We start from the raw sequence: 19438 nt of genomic DNA, 5'->3' as shown, positions 1-19438 counted from the left end.
AATGTGAACCTTGTCAGTGTCCTTTATGACTCACTGCCGCAGGTTTCCCAGGCTACTTCCAAATAGGATAATCTCCTGAAAACTATCTATGCTATGTGCAGGAATGAGGAATGCTACAAAAAAAGAGGGCAGAAGGCATAACTCTGGAATGAGTACTTGGAGTGTAAATGTTCGCAAGGCACAAAACAGTAAGTTCAGATTTATACGTGATTAATCTAAAAAGAAAGAGCTTGGGTCTATCACATTTTTCCCTGACCAGCAAATACGACTGTCAGTTGCTTGAAGCAAGAAACAGCTAGCTAGTCCATCCAGGTCATAAGAGCTTGCCCATGGTTATTGCAGAAATCTGACCTCCTGTGTTTCAGACATCAGGGTCAAGCTGAATGTGTTATCTAAGTCATTAACTCAGAAATATCCAGCTAAGAATACAGCTGCCCTCATGGGATTTAGAAGAATCTTTCAGAAGCTGCCATGATACGGAGTCAGGGAATTTGGCCTATCTAGCTTAATGTTCTCCAGGATTTCAGACAAGAGGACATCTGCACCCCTACTTGGAAAAGTATATGCTCTACCACTGAACTATAGCTCTTGCCCTGTAAAAGAAACAGGAAACCAATGGACCCCAGCAGGCAGACCCTGCAACTAGGATGCTCACTGTCAGATCGCTCCTTGCAAGCATACTTACTGTGACAGATCCCAGGCTGTGAAGCAAACTAGAGGTGAAGGTGAGGGTTGGAGACCTGCCCTTCAGAACATCCAGGAAGTGGCTCCAGATGCACCGCATCATTTCCTGCCAAAAAAAGGGGAATTGGACACGAATGGATACACAAGGTGAAGGAAAAGAGGCAAGGAGAAGTTTCAGTTAACTGTGAAATGAGATCCATTTCCAGAAAAGGCAGGACTACAGGAAAGTGTGCTGCTTCACATTTACGAAGGAAGGAAGGAAGGAAGGAAGGAAGGAAGGAAGGAAGGAAGGAAGGAAGGTAGGTACAGCCTGCTGTACATAAATAAGAGATCTAGTGCTTGAAGAAACTCAATGAGATGATCAATACACAGGTTGTACAAAATGCCTGTAGCATGGGATTTCATTTATAAGGTTCCCTCCATGGATTTTCATGCTGCATTGTGGTTTTATTGTTCAGTCCCGTATTATGGGCTGCTCAGAGAACATTGCTAAGGAGCAATGACACAATCTAATATTGGAGGCAAACTGGTGGAAAGGCAGGCTATCATTTATTTATTTCCAATATTTCATACCACTTAACACAATTAAAATACAACAGCAGAATATCTTAAAAGCAAGTTAGTAAAACACAAGCACGCTGTACAAAAAAAAAAAGGAAACAGAGTCTACAAAAACTTGGGTAAATATGCAAGTTTTAAAGAGACATTTAAAAGTCATTATCCACTCCGTCTCATTAATTACTGGGTGGGGGGAAGCATTCTAAAGAGTAGGTGCTATCACCAAGAAGGCCCACTTCCATGTTGTCATAAGGTGACAATCCACTGCATCATTTATTATTTTCATGTGTATAATGGCTGTCTGCTAAAACACAATGAACTGACTGACTATTGGCAATCCACTAGTCATGGAATGACCAGCAGGGTCTCCTCAGAAGTTCTTAAAGATTGGCCTGGTCTGTGTCTACCAGATATCCTGGTTCCAAGTTGCTTAGTGTTTTAAATGTTAGTAACAAAACCTGGAATTTGGCTCACTAGCTAATAGGCAGCCAACAAAGTTTATTCTTATCATCAGTATTATCAGTTAAATGCTTTAGATGGGTTCAATTTTGGGAAACGATTTATTGAAGATTTACCAACCTGGGACAAAAGAAAATTTACTGGCACAGTAAAGTGGTGCCCCGCTAGACAAAAATAATTCGTTCTACGAGTGTCTTCGTAGAGCGAATTTTTCATCTAGCGAAGCGGCAATGGAACGTGGAGGTTTTCGCGGGGGGAAAAATCGTCTTGCGAGGCAGCCCCATAGACTTTTTCGTCTTGCGGGGCAGCCTTCCGCTAGTGAATGCCTTTCGTCTAGCGAGTTTTTCGTCTAGCGAGGCATTCGTCTAGCGGGGAACCACTGTATTTCCCACCCACCCACCCAATCCTTGGTGTAGTCACTACAGAAATCAATCAGCAGCCCAAATTGGTCCTTGATTCTGACTGAGGAAAGCAAGAAGTGCCACCAATAAATCATTTTGATTTCCTTTGACTAAATTTTTGGTGGGCGAGAGTGAAGCAAGGACAAACTGCCTTCTTGAGTTCATTGTGATGAAGTCTGAACATCTATGAAAGTACAGCTGCAGAGAAGGGCAGACATATTGAGGTGGTCAAGGTGCTACCCCAAGTGTGGGGAACCTGTGGCCCTCCAGATGTTGCTGAACTAAAATTCTCAGTAGCGCTGGCCACTGGTCATGCTGGCTGGGGCTGATGGGAGTTGCAGTTCAACAACATCAGCAGAGCTAACTACAAAAATAGACTGCAACACACAGACTCCAGGGCCAACTTAGAAATCCCAGCCCTTCTGTTTTCCCCATGTCCAGTTCAATAAAAACATATGAGCATGATTTCCATTCTTCCTCTTCCCACTTTGATTTCGATGATTTGTCTATATGAAAGTCTGTCCAAGTCCCTGTGATACTTACCAGTCTCTCTCAGTCAGCTATTTCCACCCAGAAGGGCAATCAATATAGGATTTGAAACTCAGCTTGTTTAAGATTCAGATTTTAAACGTTCTAGGCAACTGCAGGCTTGAATCACAAGGCCTTTCGCTCTCAGACAATCAAAGGTAACTGTAAGCATCCGCTATGAGAAAGAGCATGGGGGGCGGGAGTGTGCATCCGGCATGCGAAGCGCAGGAGAGGAGCAAACGAAAGCGCCAACAAAGCAAGAGACCCCAGCAGCAGGATATGAGCACAAGTGGGCAAGCAGATCACAGAGAGAGAGGATGGAGAGGATCTTACGGCACTGTGCAACACCACAAGAACAGGATGTAAGACTGGTTAATAAAATAGTACCTGGGTAGATACCACCTCTGTGTAGCTGCTCAGTGTGTCCTCTGAGAACTTAGCCAGCTGCAGCAAGAGAACAAATCGGTTACTATCAAGGTGTTGAGAAATGATGCATGAGGAACATCCCTTGGAAAACATTTTTCACCAGTGGAAGATATGGATGAGAAATAGGCTTTGCTCTGCAGGACCTGAACAGAATCCAGAACCCTGCCTTGGCTACGCTTTGTCCCAAGTCAAGAATTAGAACCCAAATGACACTGTCCTTTTTTCTGAGTATCTTTGAGAGATAGAAACGGTGAAGGAAACTCGAGGTTCATCTTGGACTGGTGTCTTGATGTAGAAGAAGATAGTATTTGATCTGAACTGGGTACATTACCCCCATTCAAAATGGTCAGGAGGAGTGTCAAATACAAAGGTGGCCCACAGGAAGGTTTGAAGAGGAAACTGGGGGAAAGGTGATGGATGGAAAGAAAGGAATAGCATCATGCAGAATGAGAAAACAAGAGCTCAGATCCAATAGGTGAAGGGAAGGCCAGGAGAAGACAGGAGGACACATGATCCAAGAGCCTGAACAAGGAGGAAAGGGCTGTAACTGCTATATTCCAAACAGATTTGGGGGGAAATAGATACAAGAGAGGATGCTACTCTAAGTCAAGATGGAACTAAGACACAAACAAGCATTCAAGTGACAGTGATGCAGAATCACATCTGGAATTTAATCACAGAGGGGGAAAGAACTGGCAGGATAGAGAAAGCAAACATGAAAACAACTGGGAACACAAGTGTGGGTGACAGGGAACATGGAGGTGCTGGCAACAAGGTAGGGTAAGCGGAAGAGGAAGAGAAGGAACTTAAGCTTCACATGCCTGCAGCAAGCAGAAATGGAGGAGAGAGAGAGAGAGAGAGAGAGAGAGAGAGAGAGAGAGAGAGAGAGAGAGAAGAGGGAATGGAAGAGACAGAAGTAACATCTGGAGTGGTAGGAATCAACTGACAGATGAACCATCTGCCCCCTTTCTCCCTTCGCACAGAAGATAAAAAGCCTCTCCTATTCTTCTTGCGCCCCAGAGATTTGGGGGGGGGGCAGGAAACCCACACAAAATCTGGCTTTACAGATATTAGACAATTATTAAGAAGACTTTGCAGAACAGTCAAAAGCTAGAGCCCAAGTACTGGCTGCGACAGGCTAGCAGGCACTTAGACCTACCATCTCCATTGTTCAAGCCTTTTGGAGAAATTATTCAGAGCTGAGAGCTGAAACCCAGCAGCTTGTCCATCAGGCCTTCCTACCACCTCCATTTTGCCCTTTCCCAAAACCTAACAGACCCGTGTCAGTTCTATTTCCAACTATTCTGTTGGAAGATGGGTGGCATATAAAGAATACTATATTATTATTATTATTATTATTATTATTATTATTATTATTATTATTATTATTATTATTTACTACTACTACTACTACTACGTTCCTCCCCACCCCCCACCCCATGGCAATACTTCCACTTGTATCCACAACTGATCCAGTTTCAAAAGTTCACAGGGCAAAATGGCAAAACACAGGCCCACTGTATTTCTATTTTTCAGACCTAGGAAACATTTGTGAACTCCCCACTTGTCTCAGTAGTCCAGAATCACCTTTACCCAGTCCACCCTCTTCCCAACAACACAATGTTGTAGAACTACCTACCAGGGAAGTGGGTGAGGTCTTGCTCATCTGGGCCAGGACTCTGGCTTCACCGAAGGCAGTGGCAAGAATCCACAAGACAGGGAACAGCAGTGGGAGGATGGGCAGGACCCCATTGACCTGTGAAGGCATTCCAGGTCTCCAGTTAGTATAGCTGAAGATTGGCTTCGTCACTTCCCCAACAGCACAAACACCCACCCACACCCGGTGAGCAGGAACCGCTTGCTCACAAGAACATTATTACTTATACTTCCAAGATGTGTGCAGTGCTCAAGATCAATGGACACATGTGCAAAGAAAAACACACACACACACACACACACACACACATGTAAAGAAGAGACAAGGTTAAATGAACATCACTGTGCTTCCAAGGCCACTTCTGCTATTCTGTCTGGACTTGCATGGGCTGCAGATGATCAGTGTTCCTCTTTAGCTTTAAAGTGCTGATCACCTACAAATCCATCATGGTACTTTTAAACTGAGAGGAAAAGCTACAGTTTCCATATGAATCTCAGATGCGAAAGGAAACTTCATCAAAACAAGCATACGGAAGTCCAAGAGGAGAGATGTTTCTAGACACAGGCTAAGCCTGAACACTTCACCAACAGAGGACAAATATCCCCACAGGGGGGGGAAAGAACAGAAGTGAAGAGCCCTTCAGAAGGTAAACTGCATTTAGATCACAGAAGCTTTTTGGTGAATTAGTGTTTAGAATCAATTTTACATCCACATGGATTTGCATCAAGCATGTATACACACAGACACACACACACACACCAGTATAGCCCAGAAAGGTATGTCTTTCCTGATATAGGGAAACTAACTGAAGCTCAGAGAAAATAAAAAAAAACATTCTTCTATTTTACCTGCAGCTGAAGCAATGTGTATTGCCAAGGGACAACTCCAGGAGCCATGAAAACAAAGCGTATGGCATTGGTGATCAGGAAACCAATCTGCCGTTTAAGGAAACGAGACAGCATTAGAAGCCCCTATATGGAAATCACTATGATAGGTGTAGCTATATCACTTAAAACACTACAGAAACACCTTCTGGTTATTATTACATTAAAGTAATCAGAGCCTCAATGGCCCAAGCCATTTGAAAGCAAATGTCTCCCAGAACTAATCAGGAAGCTGCCTAACACCAAAGAGCATTAGTCTAACTGGCTCAGCACCAACCATCAGAAGGCACTCCCAGTCCTACCTGGAGATGATGAACTGAATACAAGACCTTCTGCATGCAAAGCAGGTGTGCTACAACTGTGTTGGAAATAAAAGTTTAAAAATCTAAATAAAAAAAGGGGGGAGAATAGACCTGTAGAATTGGAAGGGACCATGAGGGTTATGGAGCCCAAGCCCCTGAAATGCAGGAATCTTCTGCCCCATATGGGGCTTGAACCCATGACCCTGAGATTAAGAGTTTCATGCTCTACCAACTGAGCCATCCCAAGCCCTATAAGTAGTGACTAATTTTGGATGCAACAAAAAATGCATTAATTAATGGAGCCTGTTTACTTCATTTGCCTTTAAAAAAAAGATTTGCCTAAAGGTGATGCATACTTTACATATAAATTGGAGTCTGAGAATCCAGGGCTTGCCATGATCATCCATGGATTTTTCCAAATTCTCTTCTGTGCACAAACCAAATAATTCCCATAGTCTACCGCTGAATGCTGAGCTCCAAAGAGTATGACCGATACCCAAAACCAATCAAGAACCCACTGCATGAGTTAGAACTGCTCACGTCACAAGAAGTTGTAGTCAAATGCAATGGTCCCAGCCACCTGGAACCTGAGTGGAACAAGCCTGGTCACAAAAAGCAGCTCATCAATAGGACGTACCAGCACAATGGGAACAGCAAGCTTGAGCATCACGGACTGTACAGTGAACCTTTCGTTATCCAGAGCAGTCACGGAACGTGACAAAGCCATGTCTAAACATAACCTGAAACATAACAAAAGATTTACTGAGGATTTTGCAAAGTTCCAGGTATTTATTGCTCTCCCCCCCCCCTTATACCTCCCAGCTTTATACAGCAAACCACTATATGGGACTGGTACATTCCATCCAAAGAGTTGATTTGTCAGATGGCAATACTTAAATATTGTGCGGCAGAGATTTTTATGACTATAATGTATTCTCATGGTTATAACTGAACACAGGATAGATTGAACATATTTTATTTGTTTCTTATTTCAAATGTGTAACTTGTCCTTCCTCCCCAAAGGGAGCTCAGGGCAGATCACAAAAACAGAATCAGATGAAAACAATTTAAAAGCAGCACTATAACATATATTCAAGGAAACAGTTAAAACCAGCGGTGTAAAAATGTCATAAAACTATCAGCCCAAAGCCTGGATAACTAAATATTTTTTTCAAAAAGGGTTTTTCATGTTTACTGAACACATATGAAAAGGGGGACTGCCCTATTTTCCTTGGGAGGGAGTTCCATAGCCAAGAAGCCACCACCAAGAATGCCCCGTTTTAGATGAATTCTCCATCCATTCTGCTACCTTACTTCAAATTTCAGTAACAGACTGTCCTCACACTGAACTTACCTGACATTGTCAATCACTGGTGTTTTGGTGACACGAAAGAGTCGATACTGTTGTGGATTCTGAGGTCCCTTCTTCACCTCCCCATTTGGAGATGGTGGAGGAGAAAAGGGGGGAAAGAGATCCCCAGGCTCCAGGACAATGTGCTCATCATCCTGTTAGAAAAATGGGAGACAAAAGCTGAAACGGGCAAAATCAGGGATCCTTTGGAGAACTCCTGCTTCTTAAAGCAAGAGAATTGATATATTGCCAACTCATGGCGATCCCTACACTATTGTACTCATTTCAGATACACATAATGCTTCTGAGTATTAAATGCCATGTTGTGCCCTGCCTGGACTTCTTATCTGAATGGCAAGCTCATCTCCATTTACTGACTAACTCTCTAAACCAGGGGTGGGCAACCCGTGGCCTTCCAGATATTTGTGACTCCCGACTCCCATCAGCCCCAGCCAGCATGGCCAAAAGCTCAAGGATGATGGGAACCAATAAGATTTCAGACATACACAGCTTGGGTCTTCCATTCTTTGCACAACTTCTTATCTCTCACCAAATACCTAAATCACAGCTCTCATATACTTTACAGCCCCTACCGGTGCCTTTTTCTAGAAAAAATAGGTGCCGATACTCACCATGAAGTTGTTACAGTAAGTGTCACACTTTTTAACCAAAAGAAGGAGGCGCCCTTGAATACCCGCTGGGGGAAAAAAGCACTGGCCCTTACAATACTTAGGACCCTGGTGCAAAGAGAGAAGAAACTTGAGTTACCTTAATCCCTCTGAGAGAAGTGAAGGACTCCTGCCCTGGCCTCAGGGCAACGACATCACCCGTTACTAACAAGCTGACTGGAAGATTGACAAGATGGCCATCCCTGTAGACCCAATGGAGTGACCAGGAGGGGGCAAAGGGCATGTGAAGGTCAGGGTACATGGAGTTTGTCCAGCTCAGCTCTTTGCCATCATTCAAGGCATCTGAAAAGTAGATTAGCAGGAGAGGTGTGATGGTGCCATGGCCAGAGTGGGTGGGCTTTGGGTGAGAAGCCACATCCCCCACTACGGCAGGAATCCATTCTGGAAGCACCTTAGTGCATGGATTGCCTTAATTTCATGAATGCACCTTTAAAGAAAATGAACCAGGCTCAATCAGTGAAAGTAGCCTTGAGACTTTTCCAAATGAAAGTCCTCCCTCTTCTTTTGGTGGGCATCTCCGTAGGCTCCCATAGGGATTTCCTGAAACTGGATTCTGTTTCTTAGAGCCATCCTTAGGATCCCCCCCTCGGTGGCGGGCGCAGTTATGAGACTTGAGGTTGGCTGGCAAGCTCTACGATATGTGGCCTTGAAGACAAAGCTTTGGCTATGGCTCAAGCTTTGTTTTAAGCCAGTGGGCATTGCTCCCTTGACATTGAGGGATGATTTCCAGTCATCGTGGGAAAGGGAGGTCATAAAAGAGGTTCAGTCTTGTGTATTGTCACACCTCTACCTGGAGTCTATGACGTACAATCAAGCTAGAACTGCAATCTCCCGGAGATTGAGCGATATTGCCAGACAAGAGGACATAGCCCAAGTGAAATCAGGGGTGTTCCTAGGGGACCAGATATATCAAATGACACCAGCCCCTTATCTCACAGAAATCCACTACGTGGAATACCGCAGACTCCTTACAGTGGCTAGACTAAACGCCCTTGACTCCGCGGTATTGTGGGGAAAGTACAAGGGAGTTCCATACACCGAGAACCTGTCATTGTACTATGGGTGTGGTTGAGTCTACCAAACATATTCTTCTGACTTGTGCTCTCTATGTAGAACTCAGGCAAAACCTTATAGCTTTACTTTTACGTCAATTTAGCTTTCTATCCAGAAAGAGTCAGGTTTTATACTTATTGAATAATGTCACTAGACATACAGCCTCCTTGGTAGCTAAATATCTTTTTTTAGTTTTTAAGCGCCGTAAGATTTTAATTGATTGTATCGATATGGGGCTATCTGTCTAGCTCCATTCCATTGTGGGTTATGTCTTCTTTTTCCCCCTTTTTCCCCTTCAAAGTTCCTTCAGAGGTTTTTAAATTGTGTACAAATGTATTCTTTCTGACTGACGGTCGAATAAAAAGAATGTATGTATGTATGTATGTATGTAAACAGTATCTGCAAGGATGGTGCTTGGGTAGCAGTGACACTATAAGGACCGCCCCACGGCAGTCCTGACAAAGATCACCCTCCTGAACCTGCAATTTGCACCAGGAAGGAAGCCTCCACTGGTACCAATGCAGCTCCAGGGCATGACTTTCATCAAGACTATGGCAGGGAAGAAGTTAAACTCCTTCGCCCCCTCTCTTTCCACTCCCTGTAGTCAAACTGCTACTGAAGCCACCTTGCAGCTGCTATTTACATTCTCCTAAATCATAAAAGCACACAGTTAATGTCACTTCTGGTTTGATCCTCACACAGACCATGTGGCTTCCAGCAGCTGTCCTCTAGTATTCCTCCTGTAGGGCAGGCAGCAGGAGCCTCCACATCTTTGGAAAATCAGTATATGTATTTGCCTATGAGAGAGTGGACAGGGTGGAGTGGGGAGTGGTTGGGGCAGCAAGGGAAGGAGGCCGCTGCAAATGACAATGGGGAAAACAGTTCCCCTATACCCCTGATAGTGCGAGGATGTACAGGTGAAAGTGGTGTTAAGCTTTTGTGATGGGAATCCAGAAGAGGAGAGAATACACTTGGCTGCTGGAAAAACGGGGTGCCAAATGAGGGAGGGGAAGAAAGGGCAAACCTAGCCTAGTACATTTGAAGAGGAGGAGGAGGAGGAGGAGTTTGGATTTGATATCCCACTTTATCACTACCCGAAGGAGTCTCAAAGCGGCTAACATTCTCCTTTCCCTTCCTCCCCCACAACAAACACTCTGTGAAGTGAGCGGGGCTGAGAGACTTCAAAGAAGTGTGACTAGCCCAAGGTCCCCCAGCAGCTGCATGTGGAGGAGCAGAGACGCGAACCCGGTTCCCCAGATTACGAGTCTACCGCTCTTAACCACTACACCACACTGGCTCTTTGTCCTGTGAATAAGTCATAAGGGTAGACTGTGAAGGTATGGTAGGGGAAGAACTGGCAGCTGTGGTTGTGACAGAAAACAAGGATAGTTCTGGGGCATTAAAGGGACAAGATGATATGAAAGCAACAATTTCCCCTAATTAAGAATTTGCTTTTGAAGGCATTACATAAAAACTAATGGACAGTAGGCAATAAAATTACGGAGAGGATGTGGCTACACAGGATAGCAAACAGGAGCGAGGGGCAGTGTACGGAGAGAGGCAGCCTCACCATTTATCCTGCCAATGATGTCCCGGAGTCTCTTCTCGACTTCCTGGCGCTTTAGCCTCTCTTGCCGTCCAATCAAGAGGACGTCGAGCAGCACCAAGAGGAACAGCGCCAAGGCGTTCACAATTTCAGAACCTTCACTGTTCAAAGCAAAACATCAGAGGTTGCAGGCAGCTGAATAAAGGAATGAAATATACGTCCCCCCATGTGGCTGTCCTGGCAGGAGTCGCAAGAAGGGAAGCCTCTCGCCCAAGAGCAGCTGGCATGGTGGGGCAGAGGCACTTACAGAACCTGAGCTCCTGGCAGGTGAGTCTCTGCTGCTTACCGGGAGTGGGAGGGAAAAGGTAGCAGCAAGGGTGCAGTGGGGTGCAAATGCACCAAGCAAGGCGGTCCAGTGTTTCTGCTGGTCCAGTTGCACCATGCTGCTCTCCCTGCTGCCTTGCTTCTCCCAGTAAGAAACAGCAACTCACCTGCTGGGAGGTCAGGTAAGCACCTCCACCCCACCCTATCTGCTACTGACAAGGGCATGGAACCTTTTGCACCTTCTAGGCTGGTCTGTATTATGAAGCTTAATTCAAATCAGGATCACTAAACCCATTCAAAATCCTTTGAGGGGTCTGGATTAAACATCGCCATCATATTCATTAAATTAAAAGCCTTTAATAGATTCAAATCACAATATGAAATCCAGCAGGTTAAAAACATCCCCAATCCTACTGCTTGTTAGAAATCTCCTTGTGCCAGCAGCTATATTAAAAAACAAAACAAAACAAACCACCCATTAACTTTTTCAAAGCCAGTCATTGGCAGCCCAAGCACTCTGTGCTTAACTGGATGTCCATCCCGGACTTGGAAGACACATGTCAGGGACTGTGCTGAGGAGGGCTGCACTGAGGAGGAATGGTGGGAGCCTCCTGCTCCCCCTGTTCCTGATCAGGATCCTGAATCTTCTCAGGAGCAGTGGGAAAGTACAGATTTGGAACAGTGGTTTGCAGAGGGACATAGTTCAAAAGGCAGAAGCTGGGAAGTACTGGATGGGGAACAGCTAGGAGGAGGAGAACTGGGAAAAAGAAAGTCAACAGACACACTGTTGCTTGAAAGTGTCCATCCACTCAGCCCAAGGTCAAGGAGAGCAGATAAGGTGGCAACACAGAAAGCACAGTGGTTGAGAGATCAGGTTACAAGACGTGGTAGTGACATGGGTGACTAGGGAGGAAGTGGGTGGAACCCTTAATTGGGAGCACCTTCATTCCTAGGAATGGATTCTTTGTTCTCTCGCTGTGATCATTAAAGTTTCTAACAGGTAAGAGACTCCTTTCTCTTTGTTCTGCTTATCTACAGCCAAAGGAGGGAAGGAAGCAAATTCCCTGAAGCCTGACAACACATGAACAAGTGCCCTGCAGGAATCCTTCCAACAAAAAACCATATGAGTGGGTCTCATAAACCAGTGAAGAGGGAAATAATGTGAGCTCAGAGAGAAATTAGGTAGGTGCCCTGACAAGTCTGCCAGTTTAAGCCAAAAGGCCAATTTGTCTCCATTACAAATCCACCAATGTGCTTAGATCTTTAACAGAAGCCCTATTCCATGTTCCATCATTGGTGGGATATAGGATGAGATCTTATTGGGGATCTACACATTTTATGGAATTCTTTGGTTTGGAGTGTACATTTGGCTATCTCCCTGTCTATCTTTAGACACTAGGCAAACACACTTCCACAACCTAGGTGGAAACTGGTTATTGGTTTCAATCATCTGGTGTGATTTGGTTCGGAGTTTCTTTTGCAACTGTTTTTTGTTTTACTGTTTTATGGAATTGTTAATGACTGAATGTTAGCGGCTTTCGGGGTAATTTATGGACAGAATATTGCAATAAAACGATCAATGAGATAGCATACCTTCCTTGTGGTTGGCTCCCATAACAGCATAATAGTATCAGCACTGTCAGCAGCATCAGGGATGCCCCTGGCCAATGGAAACAGGAACAGCGGTTGCCATGGTGCAGGAAACTGGCTCGCCACACCTCCTACCAAAAAGAAAAAAAGAAAAGGAAGTGCAAAGGAGAGAGACTACATAAACAAAATGGAACCTAGGCTTTGCTTAAAGTGGACGACGAGAGAGTAGTAGAGAGAGAAAGCAACAGACGGTACTACCACTGGAAATGAATACTGTCTACCAAAGTTATCTCTGATAATTCATTTGCTGCACTGCCTTACCCCATATGTGCCAACTCGAATGTATCTGCAGACCTGGCACTGTTACATGTGCCACATAATATGTGTTTCCGCAGTTGTAAGAAACTGATCTTTTAGTGTGGCAGCACCTATATTTTGGAACTCCCTGCCTATTGACATCTGGCAGGCAGACGCCTTTGCTACAGTCTTTTCAACATCTGCTTAGAACATTTTTCTTTAGGCAAGCCAATCCAGACACACAGATGTTGTCGCGTTTTAACCTTTTAAATTTTAATAATCTTTCAAATGTTTTTATTACTTGCTTTTAACTGTTTTTCATCGATAATTTCAACATTTCCTGTAAACCACTGTATATACATTCGGTTAAATAAAATAAATAGATAATTCTCTGTCATTAAGGTATAGATGATATGAAGCGCCATCTCAGCACCACTGAACACTTGGACACGCTCTTTTGCAGAGGAGCAAAGAATCCACAGTTCCACTAATGGTTCTGTGAACGGGTCACAGTAAGGAAGGCCATTGGGGCGGGGTCCCTAGAACCACCACCACTAGCTCTGAATACTCAGATTACGGCACCAGGCTGAATGAGGAAGGAGGTAGGCTTCTTTGTGCTGGGGTACACAGCAACCTGGTAGTGCCCAACCTTCTTCTATTCCTCTGCCCTTGGTGTTGCTGCCAGCGTCCCTCAACATCAGGAGAACTGGCACCACCATCACGGCTCCAGCTCCAGCTGCTCATTTTGGAAGCAGCTAAGTGCCACCTTTCAGGAATTGGAAAAGTCTTGCTTTCTCCAAGGATCTGTCCGCAAAATTTACCTTACAAAGAAATACATAATGTTTTCTTGAAAACAACTCACTGACATGCAGCAAAATGCTGTGCTTACCTTCCAGGAAATCGCCTTCTTCCTTTCCTTCTGATGCCCCTCCAGAAGTGCAGACAGCTGGTCTCTCAGGATAGTCAGAGCCTTTGTCGTGGTCAGACCCAAATTTGAAGTCATTTCATCCTGGGCAACAAAAGTTTTGCACATTAAATATAGTGTTTCTCTATCACTTTGCCTAGGAGTTTCTCTGCTCTGCAATCATAGGCTGCTTAAGACGCCAATGAGATGTGCCTTCCAGCACAACAGAAAAACAACGTCTAGCAAATCCATTATACCTCAGCATACCTGCCCTCACTTTCTCAAACATTACAGAAAACTTTCCACAACAGGGCAGCTGAGTCCTCCTAGGGTAAACTGATCAGTATTCTCTGGAGATCAATCTCACAAACAGCTACTGACTACCTGCATGCAAAATGTACCCAGTTCCTAGACAGCCTGTTTTGGCTCAAGCATAGGTACCATACAAATAAATGTCCACTATACTGGAAGAATGTATCCTAGACTAATTGTATACCAACCAGAGTGGATTTGATTTAAATCAAATCAATTTAAATCACTAGTCAGTAAGACTTGATTTAAATCTTTCTTTCTTTCTTTACAAAAAGGCTCATTCTTGCTGGTATCATCTTAATACTGATAACCAGAGGAAGGTTTCATTTTTGAAATAATAAATTTTCAGAGTATTTTTTATAGTTATATCAAAAATTACTGATTTGGTTATACTCTTAGAAATACGTACACAGATCATTAGGAAATTGTTGTGAGGTTTAACAAGTTAACTGTTTATATTTGGACAACTTTTCTGCTGTACTTTATTGGAAGTAGAAAAACAATCATTTCCTTAATAACAATTTAAACAATTTCTTTAACTAAAACAATAACACTATAGCATATGTATCCATGTTTGTTAACTGATGTGGTTAAACAATAAAAAAAAACTTAGACTGAGTTTTAGCACACATGAAAAACTTAAAATAAATCCTTATTTCCTGATGAATAGCCTTTGGACTACAGTGGTGCCCCGCTAGACGAATGCCTTGCTAGACGAAAAACTCGCTAGACGAAGGCATTCGTCTAGCAGGAGGCTGCCCTGCAAGACGAAAAAGTCTATGGTGCTACCTCGCAAGACGAATTTTTTCGGGTTTTTTTCGTCTAGTGAAAACCGCGGTTTACATTGCCGCTTCGCTAGACGAAAAAACCGCTAGACGAAAATATTCGCAGAACGAATTATTTTCGTCTAGCGGGGCACCACTGTATAATGTAACTTAAATAGAAAACTAAAATCCAATTTAAATAAAAAACATCCAATTTAAATAAAAAACACTGATTTTTAAATATATTTTTTAAAAAAATCATTGATTTCTATCCACCCTGATACCAACGCTGTGCCGCAGAGAAACATACACATACTAGGCTTGGTATGCCCACCCAGGAAAGAATGGTCGCAACCTGAGTATGCCTGCATGCCCCTTTCCCTTCTGGTGCTGTTGGTATTGCATCTTGCTCCTTCCGGCAGTGCAAGCAAATGAGACTTTTTATTGCATGGCAATAAAAGTGTTGCCCCTGTTCCCCACCACTGCTTTTTCCAACCCAACAGGCTGTGTCTGTTCCTCAAGGCCACAGAGAACCACTGCTCTCATGCAACCCTGTGGCAGATGTCAAGGCTGGTTGATTCCTCTTCACACAAACGTCTCTTGGTCTTTTATAATTTTTATTACGAATTCACAAACAGTATTAATAAATAGTTCTTCACTTAAACTATCACTCCACAGAGTCATTCAGTTCAGATACCTTCTGAGCTCTGCTTCTCCCCTGACCAGCAACTCTCAAAAGGCTTTTCCCGCTCTTTTTCTAACCTCCTAGTGAGGACTGGCTTGTACCTCCCCTCCCCCGAGTTGGAGTCATAACTTAACCCTTGCCTCTGGGAACATTCTAACTCTTTTTCTAACTCTACCCTGACATCAGAATCCACTAGGAAGTTCTCCTGCACAAGACACACCGAAACAGAAAATGCATGAAAGCACACAAGTGCTCTTACCAGGGACGTCTTAAAGGGATCGGCCGCCCTGGCGCGACGATCCCTCGGTGCCCCTGGTGGGCCGCCTCTCCGCCCACCTCCCTCCCGCGCTGGCCGCCTCTCGGGAGGGGGGGTGGGCGAGCGGGGGATGAGGGGCGTGGCGCTGCAAGCCGGCTGCCCTCCGGAGCCCCAGCTGGAGCGCTGGGAAGGGCGTGCAAAGCCCCGCGCCGCTCCCCTCATCCCCCGAGGGGCGGCCAGCACGGGAGGGAGGTGGGCGAGCGGGGGATGAGGGGCGTGGCGCTGGAGCGGCGCGGGGCTTTGCGCGCCCTTTCCAGCGCTTCAGGTGGGGCTCCGGAGGGCAGCCGGCTTGCACTTCGCCTGGGGGCGGGCACGGGTTGGGGAGGAGGCGCCTGGTATGCCGGCGGGCTCGCGGGGGCGCCCCTGGGGGGCCTGGCGCCCTGGTGCACCGCGCCACCCAGCCCCTATGACGAGACGGCCCTGGCTCTTATGCAACTCCTGATCGCTTCAGCGCAGGTTGCACTGGGGAACAGCCCAGCAGATCGTGCCCCGTGTTTGTCAGTGAGAAGGAGGGTGCCATTTGGCAGTTCGGTCTCAAAAATAACAGATGAAGCCCTATTGTAAGGATGTAAGTAAAGAGCCGAAAAACTGACAGGCAGCATTTTAAATGAGGGTGAGCCCTGGATTACTGGCAGCTGCAACTACTTCTAGGAAGGTGTTGATTATGCCTCTTCCCAGGAACATGTTTCTCCAAGCTGTGTTGAGGAAGGCTCCCCTGCCAGGGATGGGTAAAGCTCAGCTGTCAAAAGAGGAAAGGCTTCTACACAGTCAGCACAGTCCCATGCCGCTTCTTAGAAGACCAGCTTTAGCCAGACAGACAGACAAACTTTCTGAGGCTGCCGTCAACCTATGGCCCTCCCGTGAAACTGCAAATCCCTCTGCAGCAAAATGAACGTCTAAAATAAGCTAACTCTCATGAACCACAAGTCATGATACTGCATCCCTGTCGGAACTAAGAATAAAACCTGACGTAATTCTCCTGCCGCTTGGCTGGTTTTAAGGATTAGAAGAAAATGGCTCCCTTGTTTCTGTTGGACGTGGACCAGATTACATCAACGCGTGGCAAAACATATGCTTCCCACCACCACCACAACCACTACCACTTAATATTTAAAAAAAGGAAGATATAAACGGCCTTCCTGGCAGCACACGTTAATGCGAGCCTTGCAGGTTCTGTGATGGCAGGAGACATCTTTGCAGAGTTAACATAATTCTTAGTGGGAGGAAACAGAGCCAAGAGACTTTTTTTTTAACAAGGGACTCTACTTCGGAGGTTTTTCAAAAGTAAGTATTTGCTAGCCATGTGTTAAGAATAGACTTCCTGACTTCGGAAAGAGACTACTTGATCCAGGAGTCCCATCCATGCTGAATGATTCTAACTTTGGCAAAAATACCGTGTTTCTCCTAAAATAAGACACCGTCTTATATATATTTTTTTGCTCAAAAAAACACAGTATGGCTTATTTTCAGGGGATGTCTTATTTTAACCGTGTCGCATCGGTACGCTGCATAGCCACGCCTCTCCAGGCTGTTTTAATGGGAGGTACAACGTCACTATGGCTTATTTTCGGGGTATGGCTTATTTTTGGGGAACGGCTTATATTTCGCAAATGCATAGAAATCCTGCTATGGCTTATTTTATGGCTATGTCTTATTTTAGGAGAAACAGGGTATATTGCTCAAGTATTCAACAGTTGCTCCATCAGCACTAGGGTCCTTGAGTGGTTGCCACTGGGCCAAGTAACAAGACCAAGGATGGAGAGCCTATAGCCCTCCAGTTGTTTGGTGCCAGCTCTCATCAGCCTCAAGCAGCAGGATTTAGATCAATGGTTCCCAAACTCCACCCTGCCGGTTGTAGCAATGATAATGTGCTCTACTAGATGCTGTGTGGTTTTCAGTTGTATTTGTGTTGCTTCTTTTATTTCTTATATTTGCATTCTATTAAAATAAATAAAGTCCTTAGAATTCCACAGAATTCAGATTGCCAGTGTTCTTCACAGACATGCCGTGGACCAGCTGAATGAAACTCACAGAGTTTCCACGGACCACAATCTGGGAACCTCAAAGCAAGACATCAAGGAAGCTTGAATGCCAGTGTGAATCACACTTCCTTCTATTCTCCCAGCATCAAATCCTTCCATCAACATACCGACTCTACAAGTCCTGCCCACTTTTTGCCTTGCAATGCTCACTTAATCATTTCAGTAAATTGCCAAATTTATTCTGGTGCAGAATATGAAGACATCTCTAGGTAGGACTGGGAATGTACTGCATGTGAAACTCTAGAGCAGCTATCTGCCTGTGTAGACACAACTGAGCTAAGTTAGCCAAAGATCTAACTTACCAAAAGGTAGTTTCCTATGTTACCGGAGGATCTTTTTTCATTTATATCTTTTTAAAAATACATAATTTAGATCTTCACATAGAGGTGTGTTAGGAATTCATCACATATTATGATAATAAAGGATTATGTCTACACACTGGGATACACCTCAAAAGCATAAGAGCCATTCAGGTTTGAAGTCCATGGAACCACTGCAGGAATATTCTGGATTATGTGCTTGAGCTAGAAGTCCAGCTTTCACACATTATGTGGAACTCTGCATGTATGTGCAGTACACAGAGGAGCACCCACTAACTCCCAAAGCAGCATGAGGAGCTGAAGCAATTTTCTTTATTCAAAGTACAACAAGTCTCTCAAATTTTCAGTTTGGAGACTACAAAAAAACTCTCAGTTTTGACATGCTTTTCGGTTAGAATATAGAGGCTCTCAGCTTCTTACAGCATCACGCAACAGCCAACGAACAGCATCAGGGTTCTCCATTTAATACGTGTCCTCTCTAAACCCTTTGGTAAGTGAAGAAACCTAGTTTCTTTCCCGTGATGGAGATGATGAGCAGAAGCTCGCTATTCTCAATAGGTCTCGAGATTATTTTACTTGAACAAGGTAATGAGATGAGAGCTCACGACTACACCTTGAGACATCTGAACAAGAATCTTGGGGGCAGCTTTGGGTGTCACCTTTCCCATTGTATCAGTTTCATTTTCTGACACTTTGGACACCGCAAATGTGCACAGGTTGATCCTGCATTTTCTTCTTCCTTGTCCTACTTGCATCTATTAAGACACAAGTGGAGAAAACTAATATACTGAGCAGCCTGAACTTTTACAGATAGTGTGTATATAAAAAAAAACTTCACACAAAGTAGTATTCATTCGATCTCATTCATTCATTCACAAAAATCATGATCAAAGCAGTTTACAAAACAAAGAAACAAAAACCAGGTATGCGCTACAATCAACCTGTTAGTCCCTAAGGTGCCATGGCAGTTTCTATCGTTTTTGCAGGCATCGCTTATCACTCTACCCTTTAGCAGTTTTGGGCTTTGCAGCTAATTCCCCAGAGTCTGGATATAGTAGAAACCCTTCTGGCACAGAAAAACGCAAGGTAGCAGGGATTATAACTGAAAAGCAAAGTGGCGACACAGCTCAGGATTGGTTCCAAAATGAATTCAATAAGTTAGGAAGGAGAATGCTGAGTAGGACAATGCAATTGTGTTCTCAGCACTGGCGCCTGCTACATAGTCTGTATTTATTTTCCAACACGGTAAGCAGTTGCTCATCCCCCAGCACTAACATTTGTCCGTTTCACTGAGCAGATATTTCAAGTTTAAATAAGCCTAAACCTCCGTTCGTAAAGAGACGAAT

At 44.5% G+C, this 19438-nt stretch overlaps 1 protein-coding gene across 6 annotated transcripts in view; it reads right to left on the bottom strand.

Moving 5' to 3' along the window:
• TMEM94 (transmembrane protein 94) overlaps nucleotides 1–19438 on the bottom strand; it is a 68840-nt gene that overhangs the window by 26275 nt on the left and 23127 nt on the right. For 5 of the 6 annotated variants that reach the window (XM_033139300.1, XM_033139302.1, XM_033139296.1 and 2 more), the window contains 10 exons: nucleotides 13639–13758; nucleotides 12456–12583; nucleotides 10563–10699; nucleotides 8019–8221; nucleotides 7254–7405; nucleotides 6537–6639; nucleotides 5562–5648; nucleotides 4696–4812; nucleotides 3018–3074; nucleotides 686–790 (listed from right to left, as the gene is read on the bottom strand). In XM_033139300.1, coding sequence (XP_032995191.1) covers nucleotides 686–790; nucleotides 3018–3074; nucleotides 4696–4812; nucleotides 5562–5648; nucleotides 6537–6639; nucleotides 7254–7405; nucleotides 8019–8221; nucleotides 10563–10699; nucleotides 12456–12583; nucleotides 13639–13758 — 1209 coding nt within the window. The remainder of the gene's footprint in view (nucleotides 1–685; nucleotides 791–3017; nucleotides 3075–4695; nucleotides 4813–5561; nucleotides 5649–6536; nucleotides 6640–7253; nucleotides 7406–8018; nucleotides 8222–10562; nucleotides 10700–12455; nucleotides 12584–13638; nucleotides 13759–19438) is intronic. The other variant, XM_033139301.1, reaches the window with a different exon arrangement.

Source organism: Lacerta agilis, chromosome 2, assembly GCF_009819535.1.
Source record: "Lacerta agilis isolate rLacAgi1 chromosome 2, rLacAgi1.pri, whole genome shotgun sequence".
Taxonomy (NCBI): Eukaryota; Metazoa; Chordata; class Lepidosauria; order Squamata; family Lacertidae; genus Lacerta; species Lacerta agilis.
Note: the sequence above shows the minus strand (reverse complement) of the source record. Positions and strands in the feature narration are given on the sequence as shown.